Source organism: Hippichthys cyanospilos, chromosome 3, assembly GCF_059441005.1.
Source record: "Hippichthys cyanospilos isolate Australia breed blue-spotted pipefish chromosome 3, RoL_Hcya_1.0, whole genome shotgun sequence".
Lineage (NCBI taxonomy): Eukaryota > Metazoa > Chordata > Actinopteri > Syngnathiformes > Syngnathidae > Hippichthys > Hippichthys cyanospilos.
Window position 1 is genome coordinate 19,015,779 of NC_142371.1, and position 15,491 is coordinate 19,031,269.

General features: G+C 44.1%; 1 protein-coding gene across 2 annotated transcripts; it reads left to right on the forward strand.

The window, feature by feature from the left end:
• The first annotated feature begins 215 nt into the window (after positions 1 to 215).
• Positions 216 to 15,179, forward strand: arhgef5 (Rho guanine nucleotide exchange factor 5). Of its 2 annotated transcripts, none has more exons than XM_088411776.1 (15): positions 216 to 697; positions 1,121 to 4,462; positions 5,620 to 5,662; positions 5,751 to 5,800; positions 8,182 to 8,552; positions 10,232 to 10,392; positions 11,068 to 11,220; positions 11,301 to 11,430; positions 11,699 to 11,773; positions 12,734 to 12,823; positions 12,910 to 13,052; positions 13,292 to 13,435; positions 13,516 to 13,586; positions 14,460 to 14,564; positions 14,641 to 15,179. In XM_088411776.1, the coding sequence occupies exons 2-15, from the start codon at positions 1,141 to 1,143 to the stop codon at positions 14,781 to 14,783; spliced, it is 5,001 nt and encodes a 1,666-aa protein (XP_088267902.1). In that variant the 5' UTR covers positions 216 to 697; positions 1,121 to 1,140; the 3' UTR covers positions 14,784 to 15,179. The 2 variants fall into 2 exon arrangements, with proteins under 2 accessions (XP_088267902.1, XP_088267903.1); XM_088411777.1 differs by having other exon boundaries at positions 1,121 to 3,778.
• Positions 15,180 to 15,491: the final 312 nt, after the last annotated feature.

The following is a 15,491-nucleotide window of genomic DNA, read 5'->3' on the forward strand; positions in this document are numbered from 1 at the left end:
CCCAAATACCATTCCGCGGAATGCAAGTTATTTTCCAAGGCCTGACTTTACTCTTCTCCTCCCCTCCCCCACTCCATTATCACCTTACCTGCCTGCAAGTGTGTGTGCGCATTGTGCAGCCACACCCGGCTACCCGGACTCCACCAATCAGCTGGCAGAGCCAGAAACACCAAGGAGGTGTACTTCCTGTGTTTGGTAAAAGAAGAATGGGGCAGGACAGCACAGCTAGCGACGTGTGTACTTTTGTTCCTGGGGATTTCATGCTGCGGCTAAGGGGAGGGAAGAGAAGCAAAAGAAGTGGACAAGAGCCTGCAAAATTTTCGGTGGGATTTATGAGAGAGCAGGTCAGTGAGAGCGGCTTATAGAGGACAACAAGGCACAAGGGGGTTGAAGGAGGAGGGGAGAAGATAAGTGTCAATCTGTTGAGACTTGTTTGGGAATTTGAAGAAGGAAGGAGGTGGGGAGAGCCAGAGAAGGCAGAGAGAAAGTGGAGGAGAGTTCAGGCGTAAACATTAAGCTTTTTTTTTTTTTTTTTTTGCCAGTGCTGGATAAGTAGCTTCATTTGGAAATATGTTTAATAAGTCACCTAGGACAATGTGAAAGCAGAGAATGCATACTCGTTTGTTGTGCAATGCCCACGCCTGAGAGCTAAGCAGGACCGGGGGGAGACCAGCTCTCCCCAAGACTTCACATTCAGGTGAGTGGCTTCTCTCTTCTTGCGATTTGCACATAAACACCACAGTGAGTGTTTTTCTAGCCCGGTGCAATGCAGATCTTATCCTGTCATGACTTACATGTTAAATGCCGTGCCTATGTGTAACAGGCCCTCGCTTACTCCAAGGCCTCTTTTGGTATGCTGCGCTTTGCAGGTTTGTGCTGCATTCTTTGCAAACTGTAAAAGGGTGTCACCTTTTCTTCTCTTTCGGGCCTCATTTTTGCTCTGTAAACTGGAGGAAAACTGCATGAAGCTACCATGTATCTTTCAGCTTTGCAACAATGAGGCATAGAACTGGCTAAATCTTGTTAAGTTTTTGTTTGTACTTCATTACGTAATCTGCTACTTCAACTTGTCCTTTGATATGAATTATTTTGTAACCGGACTGTGTGAAATGTCTTTAAGGTTCTCCAAATTATGGTACCATGGGGACCAAAAGGCCAAATTGCACCCTCTTTGACACTTCATCAAATCTAATGCTTCAGCCAGGCGGTAGACTCTCCAGGGATCCCAGTCCAAGGCCAGCCACGACTGCCCAGTGGGAAAGCAGCCGAAAGGAAGAGGGACGAAAGGATCGGGAAGTGGAGAAAATGAAAGAAAAGTCAAGGTACAGAGAGACCGATCCTCGCGAGAGATACTCTGATCAAGATCGAGGCCTAAAGACCAGGCAGAGGGAGGCCGGACAAGAAAAGAGACAAGAGGACGAAAGGAAAAATGGGAGGCCGCTGTCAAATGTAGAGAGGGACTTTGAGAGTGAGATGGAATGGGGCATGAAGAAAGGTGACACATTTCCCAGGATGAGAAGAAGTCGTGAACGGGATGAAGGACGCGAGCAGAGGCGTCCGAGAGACAGGCCGAGAAGAACTGAGACGGACGCTCGGGAGCGTGAAAGAGAGCGGGTTCGGCAGAGGGAGTGGGAAAGAGGCCAATGGAGAGATTGTGAAAAATCCAGGCAAAGGTATCAAGAGTCCAACCCTGCACCTCGAGAGAAAAGAAGAGACCTGGAGTCAGGGGGCTCAAGGGACGCGAGGGATCAAGCAAGAAGAAGGGAAAACTTTGAAAGGAGGGAAGCCAGGATTCCTTCACCGCACAGTCGACGAGTCAGGGGGATGCATTCAAACAGTCGCGAGCAGGAGGGGACCTACCGGAGAGCCGGAGGGAGGGGCACGAGGAGCGAGGGAGACAGCGATGAACGAGAAACAAGGCGGGAAAAAGTGAGGGACAGCAGAGAGCGCGAGGAGTTGACATATCAACACAGCAGAAGCGAGGGAGACAGCAAGGGCGGCTCGGCAAGGGACCGGCACGGAGACGGGGACGCAGACCGTGTCGGGAGGGGGGAGGAGAGGAACCGGGGGCGACGCCGGGAGGTGGATGGGAGAGTAGCGTGGGAGGAGGGAAGCCGGTTCGGCGACAGGAGAGAGAAGGAGCACTGCAGAACACACGGGCCGAGGAAGGAAAGGCAAAGACAGGAAAGAGAGGCTGACCCAAGGTGGGATGACACAACCCCCAAGGAGGCGGCCTCTCGGGCGCCGCCGAGATCTCAGAGTAGTGGCGAATGGAGCAGCGATATGGACAATGACACGCGACGCAGGCGAGCCAGAGACTGCTACGAAGAGAGGGAGTTGGGGAAGGAAAGTCAACGAGATGACAGGAGGAGTGCGCAGAAAGCAAAGAGAGAGGAGCAAAGAAGAAGTGAGATAGACAGCAATGAAATGGCAGCCAATGTGCCGGAGCAAAGGCGGATGTGGTTAGAACCACAGAGGGGCAGGAATAGTAAAGACTCGTCTCTGGAGGATGACTTTGCAGACAGAGAGAGGCCCGTCAAGTGGAAAGAGGGAACGGCAGAAAAAAAAGACTACAGGGAGCAGAGGGAGCGGGTCAAAGGAGACGGAGGAGAAGAGGTCCGGGGGGAGTTGGATCATCTGTCTGGCGGCGATGGAGGAACGGGGGGAAGCTGGCAGAGGGATGCAGAGGGAGAGAGCAACAGCGAAGAGAGCGAAAGGGGAAGTGAGATTGGGTGGAGGCCAGATAGAGACCGAATGCTCTCCGGAGAGGACGGCTTTGTGACCGTTTCCAGCGGCGGTGATGACGAGGACGAGCGAGAGGAGTTTCTGGACTGTCATGACTTTTGGGGGGGCGGGGACGCAAGCGGCACCGCCTCATCTTCTGGCAACGATCAACCAACGAGGGAGGACGACGCTAATGAGGAGGAAGAAGCCGGGAGGGGGAAGAAGCCCAAGTACGTCTTTTGCGTGATCGGTCAAACGCTACCGCGACCAAAGCACGACGGGATGTCGCCGTCACTTGCTGAGCGGGAGGAAGGAGACGAAAGACACAACCTCCTTTCAGAAAGTCTTCATCATATCAGCGATGATGTCAGTTGGCAGCCTCCAGTTGACCTGCGTCCGTCACTGAGGAGTAATGATGAGCATGTGATGAACAGCCACCAGGAGGCTGACGAGGACAGCGACAGGTGTACTGAGGACAACCGACAAACATTTTCTCCACAAGACAATCTGAAAATGAAAGCGAGGAAAGCGGAGCACCCGTATGCTGAGATTGGACCCTTGAAAAGAGACTCGCAGACCGAACGACTCCTCATGAAGTGGAGGGAAAGGAATAAAGAAATTGCCGAGAGGGAAGGACTCGCTCGTCTCCCGGCGAATCCTTACGCCGATGTCTACTCTCAGGTGACTTTTGAGCAAATTCTTCCCGCTTTAGAAGGGCTCAACGTTGAAGCCATGAGCCCGGAAGAGAAAGAAGCCATTCGGATCCGAATGAGCGGCGCGTGGAGCATGTCCGAGGAGCCGAAGCGGCATTCGCAAGCCCCTCACCTTAAGTGGGCCAAAAGCGTGGTACGAGAGATCCTGGGACACTCGGGGGAGGAGGTGGCGGAGGACCCCGGCTCAGGAGAACAAGGACTCACTCGGACAGAGGCGAGCCAAGCGGACGAGGTTGCCCAGGGGGCGGCGGAGATGCATAGCTTGAGTGGGGACGAGCTGCACTCTGAACCCGAACCGGACCTGGAGGAGGAAGAGTCTTTGGAGGTGGAGGGACTGAGAGGTATGGGGCAGGGCCAGCGAGACATGCATGCTGACCAGCTCTCAGCCATGCATGCTGACACATCCGCATACACTCACGCTGACACATTCTTAGACACGGAAGGGAAGGATGATCAAAACCCGGCAGTGGATCAAGAGTCTCAGCTTGATCTCCGGTCAGAGAGGGTAGCCGTAGACGTGAAAATTGCAGAGGAGGGAGACGGAGAGGTAAAGAAATCAGAGACCGAGAAAGAGGCGAGCAGACAGAAAGAAATGGAGATGTATTTGTCCGTGAGCAACACACTGTATAAGCCTAGCAGCTGCCCCATTCTCAATTATCACTCCCAATCAGATCACCTTGCACCCTCCACAGAGGGTGATGATGATGAGGAAGATGATGAAGCGCTGTATGAGGCGGAAGAAGAAAGAGAGGATGAGGAGGCCGGTTTTCCAGAGGGTCGGGGCTCACCGGGCGTAGAATCCGAAACTCGTGAGTGTAGCACAGACGGAGCAGACCCGGAAAAGAGGAAAGCGGGAGGCGCCGCTCTGACGAGCACCAACAGTTTCCGGGATTTGGGTTCCGAGGCTCGTTTGAGGCGACGGGGCATCCGTAAAACCGCCGAAAGAAGAAACGAGGTGCTTGTAGAGGTGGAAGAGGAGGAAGGCGTTGCAAGGGATCGCAGAACTCGAATATTCACTACAACAGGTAACAAAAGAGGAGGCGGGCCCTGATTGTAATGACTTGATTCTCAACTCGCCAATCAGCACCGCACGGGTTTTTTTTAAGCGTTGCGATATAGAAGGTGTCCCCAAAAACGTACTCAACTTCGTCGTCTAATTTAGCCAATTCTTGCTTCCATGAGGGTTAGAATTAGAGGGCTTAGTTTACTCTTATTCTATTGCAGTTCTTGAGGGATGCTACCTGCATGTTTTTGAAGGTTCCTTTCTCCAACACATGAAAAAAATGCATGATAGCGGCCCTTGAGAACCGGGTTCGGACAACCTTGTTGTTTCCATCGTTGCTGTCGCGCATTGGTTCAATTTTCTTCCTTGTCTGTGTTTTTGCACCTTATAAGATTATAAGATGTCAGTCAAGCACTTTGGGTTAAGATGAAAATAAAAATATGAGTTTATTTGGCAAGGAGTAGAAAATATGTCATGTAAGATCAGGTTTGTGCAAACTGTGACCCGGGGGCCCATTGAGTTTTTTAATCCGGCCCGTCGAAATTGAAGAAAATATCAATCAGAATGGGAATTTCATAGAACTGTTGTAATGCTTTTGTCAATTTTCTAGCGAAATCAATGGATTATCAAAACACTCCATCCGTCTGCACCTGGTCCAGACCTTTTTTTCAATTTTAGAGCCCTTTGCGGCCCGGTCATGCAAGTTAGAGATCCCTGAAAAATCAACATGTCCTCTTCCCGCTATTGAAGTGTTGAGCTAATTTAGTTTGCCTCGCAGGCATATGAGTTTTTTGAGGGGCACCTTGTATACTTGGTGGTGATCTCATTTCAATCAATCGACGTCCGTAAGCCTCAACTTTCCAGAATCTTGCATAATTTGTCGCCCTATCAGCACGCCCACAAAATCCATATCAGATGATGGACTCTTACAATTCGAACGTCAAAACTCTCCTCTTTCCTGTCACTCACTCCACCGCGTGGCGCATGCATCACAGGTAACGCTGTGGTTGGCCGGTGGGCGGAGACAAATAGAAGAGATTGGATAGTACTCGTCGAGTTGCTTGGCTCAGTCGCTGTCACCAAAGTCCCGCTTACAAATTTTACCGGCTTGGCACTCCGGTGCTTTGATGAGAATGCTGTTGTATAATGTTTTGACAACGGGACACTTTGTTCTTCCAGATGAGGATGATCGCAGTAAAAGCTGGGGAGAGGTGGAGCTTAGGTGAGTCCCAAAAGTATCATAGAGGGTGTTTTTGTTTTTGTTTTGTTTTGTAATTGTTACAAATTTCTGGTGTTTTTTTTTTTTCCAGGAACGTTTTGGACACAATCGGAAGACGAAAAAGGAACTCCAAGTTTTTTAGTGAGTACCTCCCTTCTTTTCTTATTTCGTTCCATTTTTTTTCTTGTATCATTTTGTTTTTTCTGACCCTACTCCCCGTCTGTAATCTTCTGATGCTTACTTGATTAGTTTAACTATTAACATTTTAAAGAGTCTAGACATTCAATACCAGGTATTTATTTTTATTTTTTCAATTTGTTTCATGTGTTTAACTAAAAGAGTGTTTCAAAGTGGCTGCTGTTAAATAAATGAGGTACTTTGGTGCTTAAAATAAGCAATTACTTTAGCACACATTCACCTAAAAGAATCAATTACTTTTGTATTTATTTACCTAAAGTAATTGATTACTTTAGTGCCATAAGTACTTCAGTGCCTGAAGTAAGCAATTCGTTCTTGAGGACTAAAAGTAATTGATTAATTCACTAACAAATTACTTAAAGTAATTAATTTAGTACTTCATTACCTAAATGATTAATTACATTACTTTAAATTAATCAAGCATTTACTTACCTTAGTGCCTAAATCATTTTACAGCCAGCATTTTTACACCCTCTTAACACTTGAAAATGAATAGGGTTGAAAAAAATAGGGAAAATTAGTCTTTAGGATTGAATGAGTTGAAAGGGCCACAAATGGCCCTTGGGCCATACTTTGGAAATCTGTGCAGTGCATAATGACCTTAGTGAAAATGTACTGGCCTCAGCGCAAGGATGAATAAATAGAATTCCACAGTGAGAAAACATTCCACGCCTGTTTTTGGTGTAATTTCCTAATAAATCTTAATCGGGCGTATTAGTTTGGTGGGTGGCAGGGCAACGTGTCTTCAGATGTGTATCTGCAGACTTGCGCGCAGACGGGAAAAGCGTGACGCATTGGCTCATTTCCCTTCAGCGTGTGTGATTCACCGGGGCAGAAAAACGAGCTCGCAACCCCCCCCCCCGCCTTTTACCCCACACACAGTTTAGACCAAAATGATCTAAATGGAAAGCAAAAATGTTTTTTGACAAGCCAAACAAGCCTGGGTGCGCTTGACTCACACAGATGTTGTCAAAAGTGGAGTGTGTGCATGTGTGTGTATTGAAACATTGTATACGTGTGTCCGCGAGCTACAGGCAGGTTTGCGCAAGCACTCATAACGACGAACTTGCGGGAAAAACAGCTGCAGCTCTGACTTTGCATTCCAAAAATTTGGTTTAAATTAGATAGATAGATAGATAGATAGATAGATAGATAGATAGATAGATAGATAGATAGATAGATAGATAGATAGATAGATAGATAGATAGATAGATAGATAGATAGATAGATAGATAGATAGATAGATAGATAGATAGATAGATAGAAGCATAATTTACATTGCTAGCTATAACCTATTAAGGCCTAGCACATATGTAAGCTAAGCAGCTAGCATTGTATGTAGGTAGCTCGCTAACTTGACATGTATTGGTAGATAGGTGGATAAGTGGATAGCTAGCTTAATCGGTACATAAGCTTGGTCGGTAACTATGCCGAAGACCAGCCAAACAAATTCACCAGCTAGTTTACTAGTTGGCTAGCTGGTGAATTTGTTTGGTAGATAGCAAGATGGGTAGGTAGATAGTAGCATAATTATTATGTACATTGCCAGCTATAACCTATTAAGGCCTAGCACATAGGTAAGCTAAGCAGCTAGCATTGTATGTAGGTAGCTAGCTAACTTGACGTGTATTGGTAGATAGTCGGATGAGTAGATAGCTAGCTTAATCGGTACACAAGCTTGGTCGGTAGCTATGTTTGCTAGCTGGCTAGCTGGTGAATTTGTTTGCTAGATAGCAAGATGGGTAGGTAGACAGTTTGCTGTCTTATAGGTAGCAAAGCTAGTTAGCGACCCATGTAGGTAGGTAGCTAAATAGCTGGGTGGTTATACAGACAGACAAACAGATACTGCAGGTACTTATTATATTACAAATTATATTTTTATGGCAGGTACACATTGCTAAAACATAGTGCAAGCAAATTACAAACAAAAACCTATGAAGTACAGAGAAGCGCTTTATTGAAGAGGAATTTAAAAAAATGAAAACTAACAACTGAACAAAACTTGATTCTGAATACAAAAGCACTTTTATATCCACGTGGAAAGTACATTATTACTTACAGTGATTCACAATAGAGTAACCTTGATTTATAATATTGTAAATCAAATATATGCAGCGTTTGAAAATCTGTTGATTAGTATAACGTTTAATAGTTTAATTTCACATTCAACTGTGAAATAAGATATTAAACTAATGAAGACGTTAAAATGCCACTACCACATCTGAACAGCTTTTTTTTTCTTGCTTCTTGTCTTCAATTTCCTGTACCTCTTTTTTTTCCTCTTACATCCTCTTCTCGCCCTCATTATCTCATCGCCACAACAGATCGCGCCCAACTCTACCAGCAGTACAGCGAGGCGGCCCAGAACTTTGAGATCCTGCGCCAGTCTCGCTCCGACGTCCTCTCCGTCGGCGAGGACAGTTCGGCGTCTCCCGCCCCGTCGCCGCCTCCGGCCCGCCGACCTCTCCCGCCGCTGCCCCCCGTCCCGCACCCCCACTCGCTGTCCCACACAGGCTCCATTACGAGCGTGAGAAGCTTGCCTCTGCCCGAGCGTCCGAGGAGCGAGGGCAGGCCCGCGTCCCCGCGCCTCTCCATCTCGCTCACGCAATCGGCCACGCTGTGGCGGGAGCTGCCGGGGGTCAGGAGTAGCAACGAGCTGGAGGACCTCACGGAGGATAAGAGGCGCCTTCAGGAGGTAAAGACGCACAGAAACGCTGTTTTTAATGGGCAGCTGGTAGGAAGAGAATTCAATGTTGGCTTCACCTCTGACCTGTATCTGCAAGCTAAATACTGCGTATTTGTTTCTTGAACTTGAAATTTATAGTTTGTCCAGGCTGAGCACAAATATACCAACGTGCGTTGCAATCACTTGAAAACAATCATCCATTTTTTCTAGATTTTTGGGGGGGCATTTTTTTCATACTTTCATACATACTTTTCATACTTTTTTTTAAGTTTTTTTTTTAATTTGTCAATATGTTTCTCTATTTTTCCGTTTTTTTGTGAAAAAAATTCATAAAACAAAAACTGTTTGAAAAAAGAATGAGGCAGATATATTCAGAAAAAATTGAGTAATAAATCAACCGCTCCCCCACCTAAAAATAAATAAATAAATAAGCATCACTTTTTGTTTTTTGGAACAACTTTTCTCTGAACTCCAAGGGACTGTATACTAATATAAAGTTAAAAAAAATGTGTATAACTATTATTCATTTGTTATGTATAACTATATTATTCATGAGTTAAACAAATTGGATGATTGCAATAAATAGTCCGTCATTACTGAGTCTGCATCTAGAGGTTAAGGTTAAAAAAACAAACAAAAAAAAAAACAAGCTGACGGTGGGGTTTTCAGACATTTTTTCTTTTTTTTCTTGTAACTGTTTTATAAAATAATTTCTTGTTTTTTTCCCATTTTTTCATTTTAAACACGATTTTTTAAAGTTTTTCAGAATAGTTTTTTTTCTGTGGACAAAAGGTCAAAAAAGAAATACAATTCTACAAAAAAATAATACTAATATATGTATATTTATTAATATACTGTATATAGACACCTTCAGTCACAAAGATGTATTTATACATCCTTACAGAATCCAGTCAGTCAATCGCTGGTTTTATAGAAGATTTTCTTTCAATTATCAAAGTAAAAGAAGGTCACAAAGGTTTTCCGTATAAATAAATGAATAAATAGTACCTGCAATTGAATGACCATGACCATTGGAAGGTACATAATAATACAAAGTTGTGATGGAATTAGTTTAAGAAAAATTCACCGCAAAACGATTTTTTCTCCCCGCAAGTGAACGCAACACGCTTTTGTGAGCATTCGGGCAGCTTGCGATATCCACTAAGCGAGGCCCTTGTTTTTCCACATGTGCGTTGATTCCTCCCTGGCTGCAGGCCTCCCAACTCCAAAAACTCCCCACAGAACATAAAGACAATCTTCCTCGAGGGCATCGGTAAATCATCTGATAACAAACGGCAAAAAAAAAAGGAGCGGTAACGGATCCTCGTGACAAGGCTGTTTTTGGGTGTCATTGAATATCTTCAGCCACTACTGTTTCGCTTTAAACGGGGCGTAACCAAATGAATCAGTCGCCCTCTATTACCTCACAATTCAGACTGCTCAAAAATGTGACAGAAATCCCGGACTTTCCCCACGCTTCTTCCAGCAGGGGAAGCGATTGCGTAAGCGTTTATTTGAAATAGTAAAGCATGCCTTTGCCAGTTAACTTTTCAACAAATCGACTGGCTCACTTCCACTTTGCTTTTCCAGTCAAAGTCAAAATGACGTCACGGACGGCAAAGTGGGCATCAGTCATCGCGGCCCGTGTTCCTGTCCTGACTTCCATGTTCCTCTTCTTGCGTTTCAAGGTGCGATTTGAAGTGGTGACCTCCGAGGCGTCCTACTGCCGCAGTCTGGACATCGTGGTGGAGCATTTCGTCAAGTCCAAACAGCTGGGGGCGCTGCTGACCACGCAGGATCGCAACTGGCTCTTTTCCCGGCTGCCCGACGTCCGAGCCATCAGCCACAGGTCAGGCTCCAGCTGGGGTGGCCCAAGTGGGGCGCGCGGGGCCCGTTCCGTGATGCCCGCTCTAAAATGACGTAAAAATGAGTCCACCCGATGTTTGGGTCGCATGGACCCAATTTTCCTGGCCGTCTTTTACAAAATGGCCCAATTTTTAGGGTTGTTTTGTACAAAACGACCCAGAAAGGTCATTCTTATTTTTATTATCTTTCATCCCATAATTGTGTTAACCCAGTGCGTCTCAATTATATTTTGCCATGCCCCCCCAGGGGAAAAGAAAACTTTTCACGCCCCCCCACTTGACAAAGTATACATAACCCTCGATCCTTTTTAACGTTAACAAAACAAAAAAAAAAGCAATACACACAACTGTCAACAGCTGTCAATTATTTTTTACAGCGTTTATATAGATTATAGCTTAGTCTAAAACTGAAAAAAATAACCAAGTGCTTCAAAGTGCCTGAAACTATCAAAAAAATTGATGAAAAATTTCAACAAAGCCTTTTTCCATGTTTTTTTTTTTTGTAAACGCAATTTAAAATTTAAAAAAAAATTAAGCTTGACCTGTGCTATCTGTCTTCGCAAAATTCACTGTGACCCTTGAGCAAACAAGCTTCGCTCACCCCAAAATAGACAACAAAAAATGACCCAAATAACCGCGTTTGGTGTTTTATTTCTTAGTTTCTTATCGAAGCTCGAGGAGCGCCTGGAGTCGGACATCATGCACTTTACCGTGTGTGACATCATCGCTCGCCACTGCCAGCGCTTCAAGATGGTTTACGTACCCTACCTCACCAACCAGTCCTATCAGGACGCCACCTACCAGAGACTCATGTGAGACTCTTTTCATGTCCTCGCTGCACATGATTGAGATCAGTTTTAATTTGGTGTTTTTTGTTTGTTTGATTCTTAAGGAATGAGAATCCGGGTTTCAAACGCATCGTAGAGAAGTTGGAGAGGAGCCCGGTTTGTCAGAGGCTTCCCCTTCGTTCCTTCCTCGTCCTTCCATTCCAAAGAATTACACGAATCAAGCTGCTGGTCCAGGTGATGCCTAACAAAATAGTAGAACGATTTGTTTTTCTCACGTTTTTGGATTTTTACTTTTTTTTTGTGGCATCATCATCTAGACCAGTGGTCCCCAACCCCCGGTCCACGGACCGGTACCGGTCCGCGGACCGCGAGTTGGGGACCACTGATCTAAATTGTGTGATTTTGAAGGGATCTTTTCACCCCGGATTTTATTTGAATCTTCAACTGCTCAAAATTCTGCCAGTTTTTAGGCTTCACGTTAGCAAATTTGGTTTAATTTCAGAACATCGTGAAGAGAACCACTGCGGGCACCCCCGAAGCCGCGCAGGCCATTAAAGCCTTGAGACTTTTGGAGAAGGTAAATTCCTTGTCTACCTACTTTTATTTATTTATTTATTTATTTTCAGCCAATTACTTTGTATAACTTATGAAACTTTGGAACTCCATTGGCACAAGCAAATAATAATAATTAAATTATAAATTAAATAAGAATTTGTACACTTAAAAACTATTATCAACAAAAAGTATCCTTTTGGATGACGGTGAAGATCTAAAAAACAAACTTTAAGTAGTTTTAAAATAATTGTATTTTGGTATAGGACAGCTTGAGCATTCTGATATGGGGGAGACTTAATTTTTTTCGGAAGTATTTACTTGATTGTTTGTATTTTTCAAGATATTTTTTCATGGATGGTGCTTTTTAAAAATATTTTAAACAACTTTGATGACCTCCTGGAGTGCCTTCACGTACCCCGGGGATTCTGGTAACCAACTTTGAGAACCCCTGGAGTAAATCAGTGGCAGGCCAAGTACCTGTTTTTATTAACCGTTAACCGTTGTGTAATGATACACGTTCTGTGACGTCACGCATATTATTTTTCAAACAAGTTATTGAGCTTCACAAATCGTGTGACGCCACGCTTATTTTGAACATTTTTTTGAACGAACATTAAGCATTCAAGGGCTGTGCCCTCTGCTGGGGATATGTGGTACTGCATCCAGTCATTTCTATGTGGAGTTTGAACCCGATGTCCTACACATTCAAGAGCCAACGTGGGGGCCTCCATTTCCAGGCCCCCTTATCACACTGGTTTCCGTGGCTCTACGAACCTGTGATCACCCAGAATCAACGTCAAAATGCTCATTTCGACCTCTTTTGTCAAACAGTACAGCTAGTCCCCCAACTGAATAACGAGTTTCCGAAGCTTCCGTTTTGTCTCCCTCTAGTGGCCATTTGGTTGTAACTGTCTAGAAGAAATGTCATTCTACTTGATCCAAAACGTGCAAAACTGAGTTAACCGTTACTTTTGTTCCCTAGCTGATCCAAGAAAGCAATGACAGCATCTCCCAAATGAAAAGCATCGAGTCGTTGGTGTCCCTCAGTGCCAAGGTGGACTTTGAGTGCAGGGTACGTCAAACCTTTGGAATTTTCGTAAAAAACAAAAACAAAAATCACGGTGGTGATCAATGCTGATATGATGTCGCTTGCTGCAGACCCTCCCTCTCATCAGTCAATCTCGGAGGTTGGTCCGAGAAGGTCCAGTCACCGAACTGATGGATTTCTCCCTCAAGGATACGGAGAGGAACATTTACATGCACTTATTCAACGACTACCTGCTGCTTTCGCAACAAAAAGAGTGAGTCAGAATTTGCTTTTACTGGATGACTGATTCATGCTCCGGTCCGTTTTTTTATTTTTTATGATCATTTACAACATCCTGTTCGACTTGCACCTGCCTTATCTTGTCAGTCTTATCAGAGAGTTCTTCCTTTTTATCATCTGATTTGCGTGAATGCTGAAAAGCATAAGAAATGTTTCTCTGCAAAAAAAAAAATGGCCCGCAAGCTTCAACGAGTTTGCCATGTTTTCTTCCAGAGGGGGCAAATTCACGGTGATCGACCACGCCCCCGTGAAGGAGCTGCGGGCGGAAAACTGCCGGGTCAAACTTCATTCCCTGCAGAAGAATCTGTTCAGGCTGCACACGGCACACAAGTCGCTGCTGCTCAGGACCGACACCCAGTAAGAGGCACATGCTGTGACGTCACAAGAGGCTAAGGAGATAAGCACTCATTTTTTTTTTTTGCGTTTGTTTCCTTTAGGAGTGATAAGCTACGTTGGATTTCCGCCCTTTCGCGCCCTCACCCTGATGTCGATTTTTCTTCCGCGCAAGGTGAGGGTTTCCTGACGTGCTAGCGCCGCCGCTTCCTTCGTCATTCATTCGATCATAAAAAAATCAATTGTGAATATGATTTAGACCAGTACCTCCTAACCCGGATCCATATAAAATGTATCAAATTACAAGTTTGCAAATTTTGAAATAATGTCCATGTTCCAATTAATTTGCTTTTAAGTTGAAAATAAAAGTTTCTTTCCTAACTTGTCTTCCAGAAAATTGTCTCTAATGACAATCACATTCATATAAAACTCATTGAAATAAAGGCATAGAATATTTTACGAGAGTCGCTGTAATACAATTTAGCAATGTGTTGCTTAGCGTTCTGATTAATCTGCTCTTTATTTGAAAAGAAAGTTTTTTTTTCTGGCTAATCTGCAAGAAAATTGTGTCACTAACGACAAAGCGCATTCCACATAACACCTAACAAAATAAAGGCATGAAATGTTGTGCAAATAACTCACTAATACCCTCCATGTTCCAATTAATTTGCTCTTAATTTGAAAAAAAGGAGGATTTTCTTCTCGCTCGTCCGACAGATAATTGCATTACTAATTGCAAAGTGCATCCTGTATAAAACTTAACAAAATAAAGACCTACAATGTTTTGCTAAGGAGTCATTCTAATACAAGTTAGCATTAAGTTGCCAGATGTTTGTATTCATTTGCGCTTGATTTGAAAAGAATTTATACTGTTCCTGTCATGGCATTAAAAAGAATTAATTTCGATTTGCTGACAGCTATTTTTTCACTTAAATTCCGCACCAATGTGTCTTAAAGGTTTAGCAAAATCTTAGCGTAGCTTGTAATTGGAAAAAAATGAATCATATCATGCTTTTTATAGGTCAGCCCTTTTTCCTTTGCGTTTTAGATTTCCCACAGATGCAATGCATCAGAGCTTTTGTGGCCCAGCAGCCGGATGAGTTGTCATTAGAAAAAGCTGATATCATACTGGTACACCAACAAAGCAGCGACCGTAAGAACATTTACATTTATAACTCATTTGAAGTGGTCAGTTTTTTTTCCTCATTGGTTTCTTTGGGTTTTCCCAGATTGGGTCGAGGGTACCAGACTGTCCGACCGGCATCGCGGATGGGTACCGGATTCGCATTTGGAATTGATCGGCAACACCAGGGTCCGGCAGCGCAATCTGTCGGATGCCCTCAAACTCACCACGGCCACAGCTGCTGTATGAGAGGGACTAAAAACTTGAGACATCTGTGTCTTTGAAAGTGGATTACTGCCTTTTCATCAAAAGGACACTTTGCCTCTTTGGTACAAAGCAAGGACCACAGTAAACTAGACCTGGACACTGTTGACTGTTATGAAAAATATCCTCATCATAAAACGCTCGTGGCTATAATGTATTTTGAAAAGCAAACCTATTTTTCCAGTAGATGTTTTAAGAATATTACATTTGTATATCTACTAGAGTGGAAAAGATGAACTAATGACGCATGTATTTCTGCAGTGCGAGTCCTTTGGACTCATGTAAAAATGTGCAACTTCTTAAATGTACAGAACATTTTAGCTATACACAGTGAATGTTTCAATAAATTTAGATTTCAATCACGTTGTAAAAATCAAACAAGATTTACTGGTGAGTTTTGTACTGGGATTTGTGAAGGTCAATCGAGCAAGCGAAAACATAATCCTCGTAATGCAATTGGTGTGTTAATGTGAATTATCTTTAAATTTATACTATTTACTTCTCTGAATTCCGTCAGTGCATGTTGCTTCACGTCGAGAACAAGGAATGCACGTAGGGCACGTAGACGCTGGGGGCGTTTCTTCAAATTGTTCAGAAAAGCCGATTGGTTAGACGACCGTCGCATAAAACGTTCACGAATGAAATCACAGCAAAGTATCGTATGCTGTATTTCAATTGGTCAATTGTAACTCA